Source organism: Ictalurus punctatus, chromosome 13 (assembly GCF_001660625.3).
Source record: "Ictalurus punctatus breed USDA103 chromosome 13, Coco_2.0, whole genome shotgun sequence".
Classification (NCBI taxonomy): domain Eukaryota; kingdom Metazoa; phylum Chordata; class Actinopteri; order Siluriformes; family Ictaluridae; genus Ictalurus; species Ictalurus punctatus.
The window spans coordinates 4,207,610-4,228,573 of NC_030428.2; the positions used below are offsets into that span (position 1 = coordinate 4,207,610).

At 40.6% G+C, this 20,964-nt stretch overlaps 1 protein-coding gene across 1 annotated transcript; it reads left to right on the forward strand.

The window, feature by feature from the left end:
- Positions 1-12,228: 12,228 nt before the first annotated feature.
- LOC108274210 (NLR family CARD domain-containing protein 3-like) lies at positions 12,229-20,562 on the forward strand. Its single transcript, XM_053685133.1, has 9 exons — positions 12,229-12,323; positions 12,483-12,604; positions 12,877-13,021; positions 13,260-13,464; positions 13,754-15,533; positions 17,124-17,297; positions 17,510-17,685; positions 17,896-18,072; positions 18,191-20,562. Exons 2-7 carry the CDS (start codon positions 12,552-12,554, stop codon positions 17,529-17,531), a joined length of 2,379 nt encoding a protein of 792 aa, XP_053541108.1. The 5' UTR covers positions 12,229-12,323; positions 12,483-12,551; the 3' UTR covers positions 17,532-17,685; positions 17,896-18,072; positions 18,191-20,562.
- The last annotated feature ends 402 nt before the right edge of the window (positions 20,563-20,964 follow it).

Consider the following 20,964-nt stretch of genomic DNA (forward strand, 5'->3'; position numbering starts at 1 on the left):
AGAGGGGGGCCAGCTCCGTGTTGTGTTTTCTGAAGTCTACAATAAGTTCCTTGGTTTTCTTGGTGTTTAGAGTCAGATTGTTCTTTGACCACCAGGCTGCCAAGTTTAGGACTTCCTCTCTGTAGGCTGCCTCCTCTCCTTTTGAGATAAGTCCGACCACTGTGGTGTCGTCAGCAAACTTGACGATAAGATTATTGTTGTAGACTGGTCTACAGTCATATGTGTAGAGACAGTACAGGAGGGGGCTCAACACACAGCCCTGTGGAGAACCTGTGCTCAACGTGCGAGTGGAGGAGAGGTGGGGCCCGAGTCTCACTGTCTGGGACTGGTTGGTGAGAAAGTCCTTTATCCAGGCACACGTGAGGCGGGGGAGGCCAAGGGTGACCAATTTGGTAACGAGAATGTCCGGAATTATTGTATTAAAAGCCGAACTGTAATCCACAAAAGCATCCGTATGTAGCTCTGTTGCTGCTCTAGATGTCTCAACACGTAGTGGACAGCTACGGCGATAGCATCCTCTGTGCATCTGTTTGCACGATAAGCAAATTGAAAAGGATCGAAATCTGGGGGGAGGTAGTCCTTGATGTGCTGAAGAACCAATCTCTCAAAGAACTTCATGATAACTGGAGTGAGGGCTACAGGACGATAATCATTCAGGCTAGTGGTGGGCGACTTCTTTGGCACTGGAATGATTGTGGCTGATTTTAGGCAGGACGGGATGACTGCTTGGACCAGGGAGAGATTGAAAATTCTGGTAAAGATGTGGGCAAGCTGGTGGGCACATGATCTGAGCACGTTACCAGGTACACCGTCTGGGCCAGCAGCCTTCCTGGGGTTCACTGCCAGAAACATCCGTCTAACATCGTGTTCCCTCACAGTAAGTAGAGTGGTGCAGGAACCAGAAGGGGATGGAGGCAGGGCTGGACTGGTACGGGGGCCAGATGAGGGTGGAGGTGGGGCTGGAGCAGATGAGTGCTGTTGTTGTGATGTTGAAGCGAGCAAAGAAGCAATTTAGCTCTTCTGCCAGAATCGCACTCAGGTCTCCTGTTGTCGCCTCACGGCCTCTGTAGTTCGTGATGTTCTGTATGCCCTGCCACACCTCCCGTTTATTTTTGCTGGACAGGTGGGACTCTATGCTCCTCTTATAGGCCGCCTTAGCTTCCTTAATACCACCTTTCAGGTTGGCACGGGCAGCTCTGTACAGAGCTCTATTACCAGAAATGCTACTGCTGTTTATATTCCAGTTTAATTTAGTTTGGACTTTCATTAATGTATACACGTAAACAACCGTATAGTAAAGGCCACGCATTTACAAAGGGTCGGGTCAATATAAAGGGCATAGCAAAGTGTTAATTCAATGAGTTAAGCGATGTATATATAATCAGAGCATTGTTCCCAGGAGGCAAGCAATGTTGCAGTTAATATCGCACTTGTATTTGTTAACAATAGCCTGTGTTCTGATGTGTTTCAGGTGCAAAGGTCAATTGAAGATGAGTGTGGATGCTAAACAGTTGTAGCAAAGGAGTAAAGCTTTGGCAGAGTAGAAGATAGAGTTCATGTGTGTGTTTCTAATACAATATAATGCTATGTGTATGTGTTAAGGTGAGATGAGAAGAGGCCTCCTAAGGACTACTTCATAGCAGTATTGTCTCTCGTCACAGATGGGCAGTGCTTGATATGGCTGGTATGAATCGACTGGGGTTGTGAATTCATCAGGACAGCAGTGAGGGTAACAGCCACCACACATGTAGGAGGGCTGAAGGCTGCTTCCCCAACCTTTCGTGGATTCAGACTTTTAAGGAGAACTGCGTCAGTGTTACACAGGAGGTCCATGTGTGTTTTGATGAAGGTATAAGGTCCGTTTATTTCAAGAACACTTTCAAAACTAGCGTATTGAACAACTATTGCTGTTCAATACAGGGAACAAAAACACACATCCTCCTCAACCTGTCTCGCAATTACTCTCTTGTTCTTTCCCAATCTCGTGATTCTACAGATCTGTCTGTCAATCTCGTATGCCAAGTTTAAGCTTAAAAGTCACAGACGGACATTATACATACTACTGTGCAGATAGAGCATCAAAAGAACAGAAACATTAAATATAATTACCAGACCTGAAAGAATGCAGAAAAATACAACAACTGTGGAATTTAAATGAATGTCTTAAATTTGCTGAAATTAAATAAAATTATATTCGAGATTAAATGAATTTGTTGAAGGAAAGGGTGAGTAAGCTGTTCAGTGGATAAAGAGAGAGAAGCAAAATTAATTTTTCAATGAGAACCTGAGTATAGTCACCGACAATCACATCCAGATCTCCTGTAAAACAAACACCTGGGTTACCCTTTGTCCATGGATTGGGAAATGGTCTGCCCATAATGAACTCAAAAGGAGACCATTTAATTTTCTGATTAGGTGTCAAATCAATTTCGCATAGGGCGGCAGGCAAAAGGTCAACCCAATTGCTGGAGGGATTCTCCAGGGAGGCGCCTTTTGATGGTATGATTCTTTCTTTTCACAATCCCTGAATTTTGTGGATGATAAGGGATGTGGAAGTGCCATTCAATCTTCAGATATTGCAAAGTTTCTGTGTTACCTTAGAAGCAAAGGATGTTCCATTATCACTATCAATAACCTGAGGAATACCATAGTGCAGGGTTATTTCTTTGGCTAGAATTTTAACAACGGTGTTTGCATTTTCTTTTGAGTATGGGAAAGCGTCTACCCATTTGGAGAATTTGTCCACAGTAACTAAAAGGTATTTGAGACCTCTGACAGTTGGCATGTGTGTGAAGTCAATTTGCAGTGCCTAAAAGGGGCCACTAGGTGGTGGCAGTGCATCATATTTGGCGTTTTTTTTGTGTGTGTGTGTACATTTGCTCTAGCACAGGTCAGATGATGGTATAGCCAAGATCACAACTCTTCGTGCAGAAAATAAAAAAGTAAATTTCAGTGAAAGTCTCTGCGATGACTGCGTTTGCAGAAAACATCACAGACTAAAACGATGTGATATTTTCAACCCAAACTTCAACAATGCCGAAAATAAAAAATCACTTACCTCCATCCACATGTCCCACTTCTGACACCATTAAACTGTTAAGATTTTGCTGATACCAGCCTCAGAATTAAATTATTAGACCCACGCTACTATTACCTTCTCAGTACCGAACTTGGGAAGAAATCACACAGACACAGAATTCAGTGAAAGATTCTTAGTTTAATGCTGAAATTATCAGGAAAAAAAAAAAATATATATATATATATATATATATATATATATATATATATATATATATATATATATATATATATACAGACTTCTGTGTACTCAGATAAGATGTACACACTATCAGAGAGAGAGAGAGACTTTTGACGATCCTTTATCACACGTCACACTATACACATTAAAGTCAAAGGTGACTCAATATATAAATAAATAAATATTTAAAGGAGCATTAAAAAGAAAAACCATAAATGAATAAAATAAATAAATAAGTCAGCGCAACAACGGATAGTTATTAAGAACATTATCAGCCTAATGCTGTTGTAAAACAAAGTTCTCCCTCCACTACAGAACACAGAGCCTTCTCATAACACCACACTGCCTTGAACACCTCCAAGTCTCCCATACGCCTGTAAAAGTTCAAATCAAAATTCTTGATTTGATCAGTCTGGAGAGAACTTTTATGGCATCGCAGTCGGTGTTCTGTGCCACTTTGTTTTTTTCTGCTCAGGTATATCGCCATTTATGCCTGACCAAAGATAGAATTGATCAGCTGACACTTGAATCTGTTCTTTCTGATGTACTTAAAACCAAAGATAAAAAATTGAAAAGTAAAATCCACATAAAATGACCTCAGGTTGTTTTATAAAAACACAAACAATAGCTGAAACCTGGAGCAATGTATAAAAGCATGAAAAACAGTCTCTCTCTGTGAACAAAATGGACATTCCTGTGTGACCTCAGGGTTTAAAATGGAGATAAAAGAATTCACAGAAACAATTCCATGTAAAATCCTCCATTGGAGGTCAGCAAATTTTTTGGTTAAAGGTGGTTTGTATAGTGCCCTCCACTCTGGTTTAATATCATCATTAAAACCCAGTACACTTCACCATGGGGTGTCCACTCTCCCATTCAGCTTTTTCTTATTTAAAACTTTCACGCAGGCTTTGTACAGAAGCTTACCGGACACTGTCTCAATGTTCATGTCACCGCTGAACTCCAGGTGGGGGCCCCCACACCCATCTAGGTCTGGAGCGATGACCAGCTGGGGAAAAGGTTGTTCCTCTGTAGCCCCAGTCTCGCTTGTTTCGTTGTCCATCGGCTGAGACCCTCCTCTGACGTTAGGGCGGACCTCCAGCGATGTAGGAGCTCGTTCACAACGCGTAGGGACCGTAGTCCCAGGCGCGCTGCTACGTCCTCTGCCCGTGACAGGTCCGTTCCTGTGATGTTCACCAGCTGCCGGAGTGTCACAATCCCTGATGAGACCAGGACTCTGGATAATGAAGGAGTGGTCACACCAGAGATGTCTAATCGCCCACCATGAACCAGGGGTTCCTCCAGCAGCCAGTGTGGTGTTCTGCACCCCTTGATTTGTTTTTTAAAAACATTCCATATTTTAAAAAGCCCACGATAAAAAAATGGTAATCCAGCAAAGTCTAGTGCTCTTGCCTATTACCCAAAAACATTTAAAATTCAACTTAGAAGCCAATACTCACATCTACCTCTGAGCCCAGTTGGAGATAGAAAAAATACACCAGCCGTGAGTGAGAAGAAGCAAGGGTCCAGCTTTATTGTTCCATTCCACCACACAAGATCCACACCGATGAGAATTCTCAAAAGTGATCCCAATACCCTGAGCTTAAGCTCCAGTATTTATACTGTATTTACACACTAGATAACCCATAGGTTTCCAGAAAAGGCCTATTTCACTTACCCATAGAATTGAAACCAGGGGTTTTACTTTACACATAAAATCAGAACCCACAATCCCAACAACCCAGGAAACAAAAACCCAGGGTTTCTAGTTACCTAGGTTGTCAAAAACCAAGATTCCCATTTACCTAGGTTTTCAAAAACCAGGATTCTCTTTTACCTAGGTTTTCAAAACCCAGGATTCCTATTTCCCTAGGTTAAAAAATGACGTAAGCAAGACGACTAAACAACCGGGAGGGACCTTGGTCTTATCGTTATCTCGAGGGGGGGGGGGGGGGGCAGCCACCCTTATAACTGGCTTTCTTCATGGTTCTCTAAAAATTAAGGCTTTCCTTGCGAGACGAGAATCTTCACCATCTGAATCATGAGTAAGTTATATTTTCCTTTTTTTCCTGTATTTCTCGTTTATAATTTATTTTCATATTTGCACTATATTTCTTAGTTTATATATATTTATACTACTTGAAAAGCGGTTTACTGTACTTCCAACTTCTTAATATCATTACAGTTCTACTGTCCTGCATATCCTACAATTCTGTTTTTCATAGAGTTTCTCTATTACTATAAGATTCTATTAAAGTTATTCATGTGTGTGTATGAGAAAGAGAGAGTGTGTGCGTATGTTGTGTCTACTTGCCCGCCCTTGACTGTACGAGCATGTGTGTGTGTGTGTGTGTGTGTGTTTTAGCACTCCTCAGCTCGTACACTTCTTTCGACTATTTCGACTAATAACCCATAAAGATCTTTAAAGTGTTTTACCAATTTATCCACTTCTGACTAAAACCGCTTCTGTATGTCTAGGTGCCGGTGCCCGTCGTCAGTCCCTTCTCTCACCGTTACTGGACCTGGATCTGGATCTGGACCTCCCTTATGTTTATTTTATGACATTTTTTATCCACAACATGTCCATTAAAAACAAATTTCTGTCCAACCCCAGTCCTCCTACTGTGTGTAACAACCTATAGGCTGCTGCTCTCCATACCAAACTCCTGGGTCCTGAGTCTCTGGATGAACTGGAGTCTAAATGTTGCGGTTGTGCTGGCTATGTGGACCAGCGCCTGTAGCTTGTAGTCAGTGCACAACAGTGAGACCGGGCGCCAGTTCTTCAAGTGCGTCAGGTCTCCCTTTTTCGGCAGGAGGGTCAGGACAGCTCTCCTGCAGCTCAATGGGAGCTCACCTCCCTTCACACTGTCTAACAACACTTCTAGCACATCCTGCCCTATAACTGCCCAGAAGGCTTTGTAGAACTCTACAGGGAGACCGTCTATGCCTGGCGCCCTTCCATTCTCCATCCCTTGGAGAGCCTCATAGAGCTCTGCTAGTGTTAGCTCTACGTCCATATCTCTGGCCACATGCTCTGAGAGTTTTGGCAGGTCTTTAAGGAAGCTCTCCTCCAGTATCTGTGCCCCTGACTGCTCACTGCTGTATAGGTTCGAGTAGAAGCTAACTGTCTGCTTGCGAATTTCAGTGGGATCTGACAGAAGATCTCCTGATTCTGTTCGCACAGCATGTATGAATCTTTTCTGTCCATTCTTCTGCTATAGACCAAAAAAGAATTTAGAAGGAGCATCCATCTCATTCATGCTTTTAAAGCGTGAGCGGACCAACGCCCCCTGTCCTGTAATGCCCAACAGATCATTCATTATAGCTTTTTTACTTTTCAGGGCTTCAATTTGCCCTAGATCTCCTGTGGTCTCCAAACACTGGAGTTCCACTATTCCAGTCTCCAGGGCTCTCAGAGATCTGACAATGTCTCTTGTGACATTAACAGTGTACTGTTGACAAAATGCTTTAATTTGAGCTTTAGCTTTAAAGATTTTTAAAAATTTATTTAAACAAAACTAGTTTAAAAAAATCACACACAGTAAATATAATAAGTTAAATAGTCAGTCGGTGTTACCGCGCTGTTAAAGGAACAAAAACCATCGTGGTCGCATTTTCTAGATTTAATTACTGTTCCCTGATTACAAACTGTTTCACCACAACGCTTTGACATTTTAAAAAGATTTATTTTTTTATATTTAAACAAAACTAATTTAAAAAAAATCACACACAGTAAATGTAATAAATTAAATAGTCAATTTTTTTTTTTTTAAAGAGTTAAAAGAGTGTTTATTTTTCGCTGTTGTTCCATTTTAATGTGTCAATACATTGATGATTCAAGTGAGTATAACGCGGATCAGTCATCTATTAGGATGGTCTGAATCCTGCACTCTGGGATCGATTGCTTTAGTCTCCGCCCACATACCTGGGGGAAAGCGGTAATTTTCCACTCGAGTAAAGCGCTCGTGGAAGTAACACCGACCGTCATGTTTGTGACTTATTTCTCCTCTATATAGGTATGTTGTGCATGTTTTACCCACTTCTTTTATCTGTGTTAACTTGCTGACATTTTGAGACGTGCTTATATTTTGTTTCTGATAGTTTTTGAGTAGAGATAAGTAAGTTTTGTCGTGTGTGTGTGTGTGATTGCGCGCGTGCGTGTCCTCGCCTTATAAGGAAAAACAGAAAAGCGCTAGCTTGTGTTTAGTCGTAATTTAGACATGAAAGTCGTATTTTTATGTGTACTTTTATTTAAATAATGTTCAATGCACTTTAGGTTCACTGTTTGTTTGTGTGTATTGTTGTATTTTTGACAATTGATTCGAGTAAAGCTCGTGGAAGTAACACCGACCGTCATGTTTGTGACTTATTTCTCCTCTATATAGATAGGGGGACAACATAAACAGATAGGAATCAGTAATTACTACAAGTAAACACACAGATGTATAAAAAAAACGTATTGTACAACTCACCGAGTTTGGTGTTTTTAACTAATGGTACAATCTGCTGTAACAACTCCGTCGTCAGATATTGGTCATTGCCAACGCGGGGAATCTCCCCAGCAAGGAGCCTCTGGGTAGCTATAATATGTTTATGCATGATGGGGTGTTGTTGTCAAGTATCCGTTATAGATTGATTATAAAAACGCTGTTTCTTCTCAAGGCTGTCCAGTCGCTCTCTGAATACAGCAAAACTCTTCAATTGCCGCAATATACCCCTCGATGGTCTTGAACCCGGATCGTATCAGTTATAACGCTAGATCAGGCTCTGTTGTTGTCTATAATAGCCGGCGACTGTAAGCTTCTTGATTTGAAGCCTCAGAGTCGTCGTCTCCCGCAGTCAGACATTCGCTGGCACGCGTTTCTCAGGAGCCGGGGAAAATGCACAATCGTCCCACGATTCTAACAATCCGCAATCCCAGATAAAAACGGAGTCTATAGCGTGCGGATCAGCGGCAGCGCGTTCACTCTCAACTGTCTCTGGAAAAAGTAAAACATGAATTAGGAAATCAATACGAATTAGGATGATAAAACTTTATTATTTTTTTTAAACACATGTTCCATACCGTCTGTCGACCCTGGGGAAGATCTTGATGGCTTAGGCGTTGTAGATGTCACTAAACCTCTGTCTCTCAAACATTCGTCAGTCGGAGCATGGACCTGAGCGACCGTAACTGTTTTGCGCTTGTTCTTTCTAGGCTTTGTTGACACAAGCCGTTCAGTAGAACCCGCAGCACGATTTTTAAACACTGGTGTGTCAATATTGTTTACAAGATTTGATAATCCATGAGCAGTGAACAAACGAACACACACAAAAAATAAGAAAACAGCATAAAACCATTTAAACATAACCATCAAATATGTAATTATTACAACACTTACCGAGCACGGGGTTATCCGACCTGACTCGCCGAGCCGCACCGCCTGAGTTCGATCCTTTTGTGTCAAATAAAACGTGAAATCATTCTACACATACACAACACATCATACATAGGCACAGATACTTATAAAATAATAACACATGTACGTACCGCTTGCCTTGTTCAGAAACTTGATTTCGTCTACGATGTCCGGAATAGACATGATGTCGCCATCACCTGTAGCGTTAGATATCTGTTTAAACATTACAGCAGACCCATAAATTCGTTTATAAATAAACATTCTTAATAATACGTAATAATAATAAAACACTTACTGTTACGATAGACAGCCATCTCCCCTTTGAAGGATTCCTCAAAATAAAAACAAAACTTTAGCGGTGAGCTAAAATGAGAACCCGCCAGTTCGTCTAAATTACACAGCGCACACACTGGTACACAGCCGAGATCTTAGAAACTTCTGTGTAACTGACTCCGCTTTTAAACACAGTGCTTACTTATTTGTGGGGGTTTCGTAAAGCCATTAACACCCCAAGACACTAACTTATTATCATAAACAAACTGAGGATTACACCATCATAAAATAAGTGTCTTCCCCACAAAACTCTTGGTGAGGAAAACACAAAGATCATAAATTAGGTGCACATGCAGAACAGACTTGTAGAGTCATAAATTAGATGCACATAGCCTACAGAAACTGAGAGAGAGGAGATTCGGTTTTAATATCATTACTGCGTTACCCCAGCGCATGGAAGACATCTCGCGAAAAGTTATCTTCTAGTTTAAACGATACGGCGATTCTTTTAGCCAACACTGACATTTTTACCTCATAAGGATCTTTGTTTAGAAGTCATGTAATATGCGTGATTCTTTTTAGAACAGCTCTTTTTATCATTTTTACCTCCTAAAGGTTTATGTTTGAAAGACACGTAATACACACAATTCTTTTAAACAGATTCTTTTTTTTTTTTTTTTTAAATGCTTTACCTCCTAAACTTTTTATTCAAAGGCAAACCGGGCTCCTTAAAAACGTAATCAACATTTGTTTTCATTTATTTCACAAACAAATATTCTACTCATATATGTACACATTCAAACATCATACTTTTTCTAGCAATGTGGTTACACAAACACATACCCAATATTAACCATTGACACGCTTTTTCAGATGTATTTCGCCCTGTGGGGTGGTGAGGGTGCTAGTTATTACTGTGGGGAGTCAGGACCATTGACGTTGCCCAAACACTGTATACTATATATTGTTCAGTTCACTTCCTCACAGTCCAGTTTCATGTCCAGCAGGATGATTCTGATCCAGTAGCACTAATTCAGTCTGTTGAAACAGAGAGAAACTCCAATATCAAAACTTTAGCTAGCACGTTAGCATAGGTCTAAAACCGAGCCCTGGGCCACAACACAAAACTCAATAGCAGATAAAAATCTAAAATCATTTAAAAAGATAAAATAATCAGACATACTCTTAGGTTCCGATTCAGAAGCACAAGATTGTCAGAGCAAAGTGGGAATCATTCCGCCCAGGTTCAGGTTCAGCAAGCTGTCCTCAGTAAAATGCGCTATGCACAAGCAAACATTTGGGTTTTACTGCTCAGGAAGAACATAATAAATAATCAGTAACCACCAATTCTTAATTTCCTCCAAATACTTTATATTTGTTTGAATGCAAACCAAGGTTTTACCATATTTTATACATTTGTACTCTGTATGTCATTTTTTATTTATCTTTATATTCTTGTTGAAACATGTCAGTAACATGGACGTAGGAGCCATTATACATTGGGGGACATGTCCCCCACATTTCAAAATCTAGGTTTTGTCCCCCACTTTTTCCTCATATCAAGGGTTTTTTTTTTTTATACATTGCCTGCATTCTCTGAGGATTTCTGAGTTGGAGTCTCCAAATTAATAAATTCCACAGCTTTTAGAAACACAGTTCAATAAATAAAATGAACTTTCTCTATAATAAGCACAGGGTTCAGACTCCAGTAGCTAGGGGTCACTGAACTGTTTGCCTCTTGCCAAGCTTGACGAGAGCAAAGTGTCTGTCACTGCAAGGCAACAAACAAAACCTGGTATGGATTTTCAGAGAGAGATTTCCCTCTTCAAATATTGTAGAATTCTCATCTCTGTTTGAACATTTTGACTAACCATACCATTAAATCATTTATGGACACGTAGCAGTGGCACATACACACAATTTTGGTGTGCTGGCTAACTTGCAAACGTATGCATATTTGACAGTTTCATAGGCTAAATAATTATTTTGACAATAAAATTGTTGATCAAAACCAGCAAAAAATTCATGGGCTGAAATAGCTACGATATTCAAATTCCTACCTCAAATACAAAGTGGTAAATCTTAGATCTATACGTCCGTGTGCTCAAGAGCGTCTGGATGCTGTGTCGTAACCGCCCTCACCTCAGGATGCAAGGTGTTCTTCCACTGAGGGTCATGGAATATCTCGCTCTCAATTTCTATACACTTTTGGGACATTTTAAAGATCAATTTTTTCTTATGTTAAAAGAACCAACAGATAATATGACATCCTTAAATTTGGAAACATTATAGAATCTCTTTATGAAAATTCAAATAGTTCAATCTCCTTACCAGGAGGTACCTCACCCCGATTTAGCATCAAACGTGGGGTTAAACAAGGCCCTATTTCTCCATTTCTCTTTGTAATGATTACAGAAATGCTTTCTATTTTTATTACAAATTCAAACATAGTTCCATTAAAGGTACTTGGGCAACCAGTAATCACCAGCCAATTAGCAGATGATACAACCATCTCTATGAAGCAGATAACGGAGGTTCCCAAGATATTACATACAATTCACATTTTCTCCAAAGCCTCCGTTCTAAAGCTAAATTTGAATAAGTGTGAGCTAATGCCGGTTCAGCAAAGACGCTTAACAGAGGCTTACAGCATCCCTATAAAATTCACAGTTGAAAATATGAATGTGTAGATGAATAAAGTAAACATTGCTCGTGGTTATTAAGAGATATTAGCTTATTGGGTTGAATAATTTTCTATCCTGCATATTCAAAGTAGAGCTATTAAAAAGATCAGTCAGGTTAATTTTGATTATATCTGGATCAGGAAAATTCATTACATTAAGAAAGCAGAGATGACCTAAGAATTTAAAGGTGGAGGCCTACAAGCCACCGGTTTTGATTTTATAAATAGGACCTTGAAAATTAATCGGTTAAAATCTAAATCTAAACAACAAACAACTTCTGGTTCCATATTCCCAGAGAAATATTCAAGAAATTTGGAGGGATCAAATTTATACTTAGATATGATTTCAATATTCAATGATTCCTGTTTAAATTATCCCACTTTCACCAGCAGGTCATGTTATATTGGAAACAGTTGCACCTCCAGGATTAGTTTCAATGCTGTAATTACAAAACTAAAAGATCGGAGACGCCCACTTTGAAAATAAAATCTTTCGTAGCATGTGAAAATACGCTGTTATATTTTTACTGTTTTACTGCAGAATCACATAAAATCCACCATTAAATATTGTTCATTTACACACACCACGGCCCTTCCTGCTCTGCAGAATAAACAAGATAAACCAGTTAGACGGTGTCAGTAAAAGTAAAACTAGGCAGCTCCATTTTGTGTCGAGGGGAAAATAAACCATTTCAGGAGTAAAAACACAGTGAGTATCTAAATCTAAAGCTATAATATATAAACACACTGAATGTACACCAGATGCAGAAGAGTTTTGTGGGTTTGTACTGAGGTTTGAATGTACACAGGTTGTTTTATGACTTGATACCGTGACTATTTCCTGTAAGTGAACTCTGTGCTGATACAGGGTTTGATTTAACACACCGATGTTGGAGTGAAGTAAACGTGTGTCCTGCTGTAATCTGGAGAAGGAGACATGACCTCCAACATGAGTGTGTCTGGAGAACAGGACTTACAGAAAGACGAGAGGTGAGTTACTTTTCCATTCACCAGCAATAGATACACACCGTCTCATGGGAACAGATCTGTATCTCTAAACACTCACTAGTTTACAGAGGAACTAAACTTTGGTTTAAGGTGTAGTTCTTGAGGTATGACGCGTGTCTCCTGTTTGAGTAAGTGTGCAGACTGTAGCTGAATTAAAAAGATGGAATTATTGGTGTTTAATGATGAACACATTGTGTATCAGTGCTGAGACAGCAGAGTATTAATTATTGCTGACATTTCTGTTCTAATTACAGAATGATGGAGGGAAAGAGATCAGACTCACCAGAACCCAGCTGTGTGTCCATGATGAGTGACCGGTCAATGGACCACCCAATTTCCTTCAGACCACAAAAGAAGAAATCAAACATCAGCAGAAATCAGCTGGACTCCATATTCAAGGTGTGTGTGTCTTTTTAATGTGTGTAACTTGTGTGTGAGAGTAGGTTGCAGGTTTTTTATTTAAGATAATGATGCTTCACAGATTTATCGATGTGCAGCAGCATTATGGGTAAACAGGCAGAATTTCAGTTGTAACTGTGGTAATAGAAAGAGACCTTTCTTCTTTTCATAAAATAAAAGCATCTCTCAGTGTGTAACATTCTAATATTGAGATGTGTTCCTGTGTGTTTCTAACCAGGAGCTGGAACACAAAGTCATCACTCTGATAAAGAATGAGCTGAAGAGGTTTAGGAAGCTCCTGAGTCCAGATTACCCAGCATGCACTGAGAGGGAGGTGGAGGATGAGGAGGATCTGCACAGTGTCAGAGAGGGAGCGCTGAAGATCACACTGCACGTCCTGAAGAACATGAACCACACAGATCTCGCTAACACACTGCACAACAGTAAGAGTTCTGAGTCATGGCTTTATTCCATCAGGTTCACTTTAGAGAGAGGAAATAGTTTTAGATATGAACACCTTTAGTTTGAAGTTTGAGTTTAGTATCATGTACATCTGGTGCTTTTCTGTTCTGTTCGTGGTCAAGTTTGTGATTACTCTGTAAAGTGGTCCTGTTCCTTCAATAATATTTAGTCCATGAATCAGGAATGAACAGCAGCATTTGAAAGAATTTTTACGTTTTATATTGTGCTCAGTGATTTTGCATTAAAACATATTATTACTTTGTTTATTAGAGTCTGTGGCCTCTGTGTATCAGACAGAGCTGAAATCCAGCCTGAGAGAGAAGTTTAAAAGAATTAATGAAGGAATCTCACAGCATGGAAGCTCAGCACTTCTGAATGAGATCTATACAGATCTCTACATCACAGAGGGTTGGAGTGGAGACGTCAATAATGAACATGAGGTGAGACAGATTGAGACAGCGTCCAGGAGACCAGCAACACAGGAGACACCCATCAAATGTAACGAGCTCTTTAAAGACAAGTCCATCAGAAGAGTGCTGACTAAAGGAGTTGCTGGAATTGGAAAAACAGTCTCTGTGCAGAAGTTCATTCTGGACTGGTCTGAAGGAAAAGCAAATCAGGACGTCACCTTCATGTTTCCACTTCCCTTCCGAGAGCTGAATCTGATGAAGCAGAGAAATCTCAGTCTGATGGAGCTTCTTCATCATTTTTTCCCAGCAATGAGAAAACTAGAATTACTAGACTGTGACTCCTACACAGTGGTGTTGATCTTTGATGGTCTGGATGAGTGTCGACTTCCTCTAAAGTTCCAGAAGAATGAGAGATTGTGTGATGTGACCGAGTCAGCCTCGGTGGATGCACTGCTGACAAACCTCATCAAGGGGAATCTGCTTCCCTCTGCTCTCCTCTGGATAACCTCTCGACCAGGAGCAGCCAATCAGATCCCTCCTGAGTGTGTAGACCAGGTAACAGAGGTACGAGGCTTCAGTGATCCTCAGAAAGAGGAGTACTTCAGGAAGAGGATCAGTGAACAGAGCCTGGCCAATAAAATCATCACACGCATGAAGTCTTCAAGAAGCCTCTACATCATGTGCCACATCCCAGTCTTCTGCTGGATCTCAGCCACTGTTCTAGAGAGAATGTTGTGTGAAGCAGAGAGTGGAGAGGTCCCCAAGACTCTGACTCAAATGTTCACACACTTCCTGATCTTTCAGATCAAACACAAGGACCAAAAGTACCATCAGAAATGTGACCCTGATCCTCAGCAGACCAGAGAGAGTATCCTGGCACTGGGGAAACTAGCTTTCCAACAGCTGGAGAAAGGAAACTTGATCTTCTATGAGGAAGACCTGAGCGAGTGTGGCATTGATGTTGGAGAAGTGGCAGTGTACTCAGGAGTGTGTACCCAAATCTTCAGAGAGGAGTTTGGGCTTCACCTGGGGAAGGTGTTCAGCTTTGTACATCTGAGTGTTCAGGAGTTTCTGGCTGCTTTATATGCATTTCTCCGCTTTATTTTTAGAAAGACAAATGTGTTAGTGGAGCAACGCACTGGCCGTTTCCATTTCTTCAGCAAGTCAACCATGTCTGATTTCCTCAGGAGTGCAGTGGACAAGGCCTTACAGAGTGAGAATGGACACCTGGACCTGTTCCTCCGCTTCCTTCTGGGTCTCTCACTGGAGTCCAATCAGGCTCTCTTACGAGGCTTAATGCCCCAGACAGGAAGCAGCTCTCACAGCAAACAGGAAACAATCGAGTACATCAAGGAGAAGATCAGGGAGAATCCATCTCCAGAGAAATCCATCAATCTGTTCCACTGTCTGAATGAACTGAATGATCATTCTCTAGTGCAGGAAGTACAGACTTACCTGAACAGAGAAGATTACTTTTGTCTCAGTGGAACCAGACTCTTTCCTGCTCAGTGGTCAGCTCTGGTGTTTGTGTTACTGAACTCCGATCAGGAGCTGGATGAGTTTGATTTGAGGAAATATGACCCATCAGAGGAATGTCTTCTGAAGCTGCTGCCAGTGGTCAAAGCCTCCAGAAAAGCTGAGTGAGTATTTTTATTTATAAATGTATTACTGCATGGTTTGTTATTTTAATGTAACACTGAACTGCACTGTTTGGATTAATGCTTGATAATAGTTACTCTAATCATCTTTAAACAAACCTCTGGTACTGTTACATGTCATGATTTCCCCTTGAAGCAGCATGCTCTTAGCACGAATACATGAGCACCCGCTTTTTTGTTGTTGACAGTAATGACATTTGAACACGTGTGTTTGTTTATGTTTCTGTCATGTCTCCTCCCTTTTCTGTCATTGGCTGGGATTTTCACGTGTGTCTGAATCGCCCTCAGCTGTGAGCATTTATGACACTGATCATGTCCGCATATATACCGCGCGCCTCCCAGCACGCAATGCGGAATATTATAATAGTAGTAAGGTTCGTTAGTTTAGTTCACGCTGGTTTCGCCGCTGCCAGTCCCTCGCTGAGCTTATGTTTCATGTTTTGTATCTCGACCCTGTTTTCCGTGACCACGACCTTGCTTCCTGCCTAGCACTGTGTATGCCTGTTTGCCGATCGTCTGACATTTTGCCTGTTTTTGGATTACGTTTTGGATCACGTTTTGGAGTTGTCTGCCTGTTTTTCTCCTAAATAAAACTGTTGTCCTGCACTTGCATCCGTCTGAACTTCCTCACGTCACGATACATGACATTACAGAAGATTGTTTCACTTTTTACACGAACACGTTACGTCTGCACTGAGATCTGGGCCATATGGACAAAACCTTATATCACCATTTATTACCTTTTCTCTAAAACTGATGAAAATGATCTCTACAAAATAACTGCATGTATTCATGACTGCTTTTTGATCATTTTGTGAACTAAACACCAGTGAAAGGCACTTTTTCTTTTCTCCTTTTACTTGAAAGAGACATTGAACAGAACTTCACAATTGAGAACAAGAAAAACATCACTGTCACCATGGGAACAATGAGTACAACATGTGACAGTGTGTGTGTGTGAGAGAGAGTTAAAGGTACAGGAGCAGTGTGGCTGTGCAACTACAATGCATATTAAATTATTTTAGACATTTTAAAGCTCACACATCTGATGTTATTTTTATTTATGCTATGCTAACAGAAAGAATAAGTTAATATTACCTGTCTTACATCTTATTGTCTGTTTCTGTTTCACCAATGAAATATTTCCAAACAAAGCCACAGCACGTCCTGCTCCTTTTTGTTCAAACAAAAAACCATCTGTTTTCAGTCCTTTAAGGATCATAGTTACTGATAATAATAATTTATTGTTATTATTATTATCATTATTATCAGTTACAACGATCCTTAAATGAAAACAGAAGGGTTTTTTGTTTGATCAAATGCTTTTTATGATAAAGCATTTGTTTATAATAATTGTAGTAGTAGTAGTAATAATAATAATAATAATAATAATAATAATTAATAATAATAATAATAATAAATCATAATCATAATAGTACTGATGTGGTGTCCTGTCCTCTGATTTCTGTGTGTAAGAGAAACACACTCACATTTCTGTTACATGGTAAACTTTAGCTGGATTATGGCTGTGTTTGAGGTCAGAGTTCTGATATTTCATAATTTCTCTTCCAGGCTGTGGGGGTGTAATCTGACAGAGGAAAGCTGTAGAGTTCTGTCCTCAGTTCTCAGCTCAAACTCCTCCAGACTGAGAGAACTGAACCTGAGTCACAATAACCTGCAGGATTCAGGAGTGAAGCTGCTCTCTGCTGGACTGGAGAATCCACACTGTACACTGGAGACACTGAGGTACACACACACACCAACAACAGTAATAATAATAATAATTATAATAATTATAATAATTATAATAATAGTACTGATGTGGTGTTCTGTCCTCTGATTTCTGTGTGTAAGAGAAACACACTCACATTTCTGTTACATGGTAAACTTTAGCTGGATTATGGCTGTGTTTGTGTGTTTGAGGTCAGAGTTCTGATATTTCATCATTTCTCTTCCAGGCTGTGTGTGTGTGTAATCTGACAGAGGAAAGCTGTAGAGTTCTGTCCTCAGTTCTCAGCTCAAACTCCTCCAGACTGAGAGAACTGAACCTGAGTCACAATAACCTGCAGGATTCAGGAGTGAAGCTGCTCTCTGCTGGACTGGAGAATCCACACTGTACACTGGAGACACTGAGGTACACACACACACACAGAGCAGACTTTTAATAAACACAGCTACATCCAGTTTCCATCTGCGGTGATTGTAATTGTAGTGATGTGATATATTGTCATTGTTGTGTGTGTGAGATGGAGAGTAAATATTCTATATATAAAGATTTTGTGTAGCTGATGTTTTCAGAGCTAAAACTGAGTGTGTTAAGTGTGAGAAGGGTTTTGTTTTGCAGCATGTATAAATGCAGTATTACAGATGAAGGTTTTGCTGCTCTGGCTTTAGCTCTGAGTTCAAACTCCTCATCACACCTGAGAGAACTGAATCTGAACAGTAATAATCCAGGAGAATCAGGAGTGAAGCTGCTCTCTGATCTACTGAAGGATCCACACTGTAAACTGGAGACATTATAGTGAGTTACTGACTTACTCTCTCTTTACTCTACTCTACTGTATCATACTGAATAATGTGTGTGTGTTGGTGTTCATGCTGATGTTGTGTGTTTACACTTATGCTCTTCTGTCTTTCAGCATTAACTATAATAAACTCACCAGGACAGGCGCATGATGGAGTCTCACCTCAAACCTCTTCTCCAGGATAAAGCAGTTTTGGTGAAGAGTTAGAACCCGTCCCACATTTCCAGCAGTTTGGGAGCTGAATCCTTAAACTTAAAGGGACGGGAGCAGATACAAAGCCAAGAACAGGCAGAAGGTCATACACAGGAGGAATCAACACATGTAATGAAATATCTGCTGTACAAAGCAATGGCAACAATCTGCCCCGGGGATGGAGACTGACGAGCCTTAAGTACACATCTGGAAATGTACGGACTGATCCCAAAGCACGAGGCAGGAGCAGGCATGTTAATGGTAAATGGTCTGCACTTATATAGCGCTTTTTTAACCTTAGTGGTTCCAAAGCGCTTTACACTTTACACAAAGCGCTTTACAGAGAGTAGATGTGAAAGTACAGTGTAAAATTTCCCTTACAACCTGCCAACCTTTGCTGTGTCATGAACACAGTGTATTGGTCAACCCAGGAGATGATTTAGAAAAATGCCTATGCAACAGTGTGTTCAGCATGCATGGAGGCACTGGTCCTGTACATAGTGTTACATGAAATAAGACCAGAAATAACACAAATCAATACGCTCGTGCGCATCTCTCTAATGGCCTGATGAGGTCCATGTCAATTCTTTCAACTGGGACCTTGAATAAAAGCAATGGGCTCAATGGTGCTATTGGGGTGGCCAGTGGATTTGCAGCTGAAATTAGTAGCCTGGTAAAAATTGCTTCCACAGCTCCTTTTTGATGCACCAGTCGACTTAACACTACCCATATGAGTCGATGTTTGGGCAAAAACCTAAGCTACCAGTGGATAGTTTGCTTGATGGTAGTGAAGAAGGGGAAGGAGCTGGTGCCCATTCAGACTGGGTGGCCCAACACTAAAAATATTTGACCTCCATTTATAGCAGTTCCCGAAGGCACTTGGAGACTGTGGTCATTCACCGTAGGACCAATTGCCCTGACTCAGTAGCAATACTACCCCCTGGCACTTTAGTGTATTGTAAGAATCATTTTCATGGTTGCCGTAAGATTCAGGATGTCTGGTGCTCCAATGTGTGTGAGATTGTGGCCTACATTGATGAAGTGGAAATGCTGTTTAAGATCAGACCACATGGAGAAGATGGCCCCATTAAAACTGTCCATTGTTCAGAACTTAAACTTGTTCTTACCTGACAACAATATTCCAAGTAAACCAATGGGTCAGGTCTACTGGCCCTTTCCATCCCAGGAGTGAGTAGAGCCAGAAGGACATAGAATTGGAGATTGTTCACAGTGTGGCCATAGTCCATATGAGAACGGGTGTAAGGAACTCTGAGAGTCAAGTCTACGTTGATTCTAGTTCTCAGCCCTCAGTGCTTCAGTCTAGTCCAACAGGGGTACAAAATGATTATAGGTTCATGTTTAGCATCTCAACCCCAGGTGACCACAAGAGAGCAAGAGTTGAATTTAGAAACTTCTCTAGATCTTCATATAGCTCAGTCACTTGATCAGTCAGGAATGGGTTTAGTTTCTAGGCCATCCTTTAGGCGTTCTACTCATGGGACTCTCAGTGTTCACCGGGATGATGGCCATTAAAGGTAGGAGTGAATTTGGCAAAGTTGGTTGGAGGTGCTGTTGTGCATACCCACTAGAGGGTGGGCTGATTCTTTATACATTTATACTCATTTTTTATTCTTTATCACTTCCTGTCCATAGAACCATGTCCAGTGCTTGAATCCATTGCTACACTGTGATTGTTGGTTGCTGGAAGAACAAGTTCTGTTGATGGCAAATGTGTGTTATAAATGTGCCAACACCATTTATACCTACCTGGACAGGTTATTATTTCGGGGGTTTGGTAGCATGTGGTCATATGTCTGCATCGCACTGATTGTGTGTGGGTGTGAAAATGGAAAAAAAAAAAACAACAACAATACAATCAAACCCATATGTGCTTGTTGAATATCCAATTATAGATTTAGTCCCCCTTTGCTGTTATAATAACCTCCACTCTTCTAAGTAATCTTTCCACTTTATTTTGGAGCATGGCCTTTGGGAGGGCATGGCCTCCTGAAGAAGAGACTAAATGGAGAAACCCCTCAAAACAAACAACAACTGAAAGAAGCTGTGGTAAAAGCCTGGAAAAGCACCACAAAAGAAGAGTGCAACTATTTGGTGATGTCAGTGGATCGGCGCTTGATTATGTATTGCAAGGAAGGGATATGCAACCAAATAGTGTTATTTACTTTGATTTCCTTGAAGACTATCTGTTACGATATTTTTGCTCACCTCAAAATGGTCTAAGTTGTTTAACACATCTAGATGTATATATCAGGAAATTAAAGCTTCAATTTTGATCTATTGTCTCATATTCATCTTTTGAACTCAAACCCAAATGTCTTCAGCGTATAGCAAAAACAAAAGAATTCCAATACTTTTGAAGAGGGCTGCATGTATGGCAAGGTTGACTGCAGGTGTGGCTGATGGACACTGATTATGATTAAGACTCTGCCTCCCTCTAGGGATGCAACAAGTCAGTTGTCTACTTACACCACAATCCATTACAAAACTACAGACTCTCATTCCTATTTGGTGTTCAAATCTTCACAAGGAAATGTGCAATGACTTTTTACAACTATGGATTCACCACAAGAACATCATAGATCTCCCAACATGCTTCACGGCCTACAGATATGGCCACCATGAACTACACTTCCCAGAACACACACACACACACACACACACACACACACACACAC

Bases quoted from the DNA above. Each gene is read 5' to 3' on its own strand.
- LOC108274210 (XM_053685133.1), top strand. From the start codon at position 12,552: ATGACCTCCAACATGAGTGTGTCTGGAGAACAGGACTTACAGAAAGAC. The intron at 13,465-13,753 runs GTAAGAGTTCTG...TTTGTTTATTAG, and splicing joins CGCTAACACACTGCACAACA to AGTCTGTGGCCTCTGTGTAT. The intron at 17,298-17,509 runs GTACACACACAC...TTTCTCTTCCAG, and splicing joins TGTACACTGGAGACACTGAG to GCTGTGTGTGTGTGTAATCT.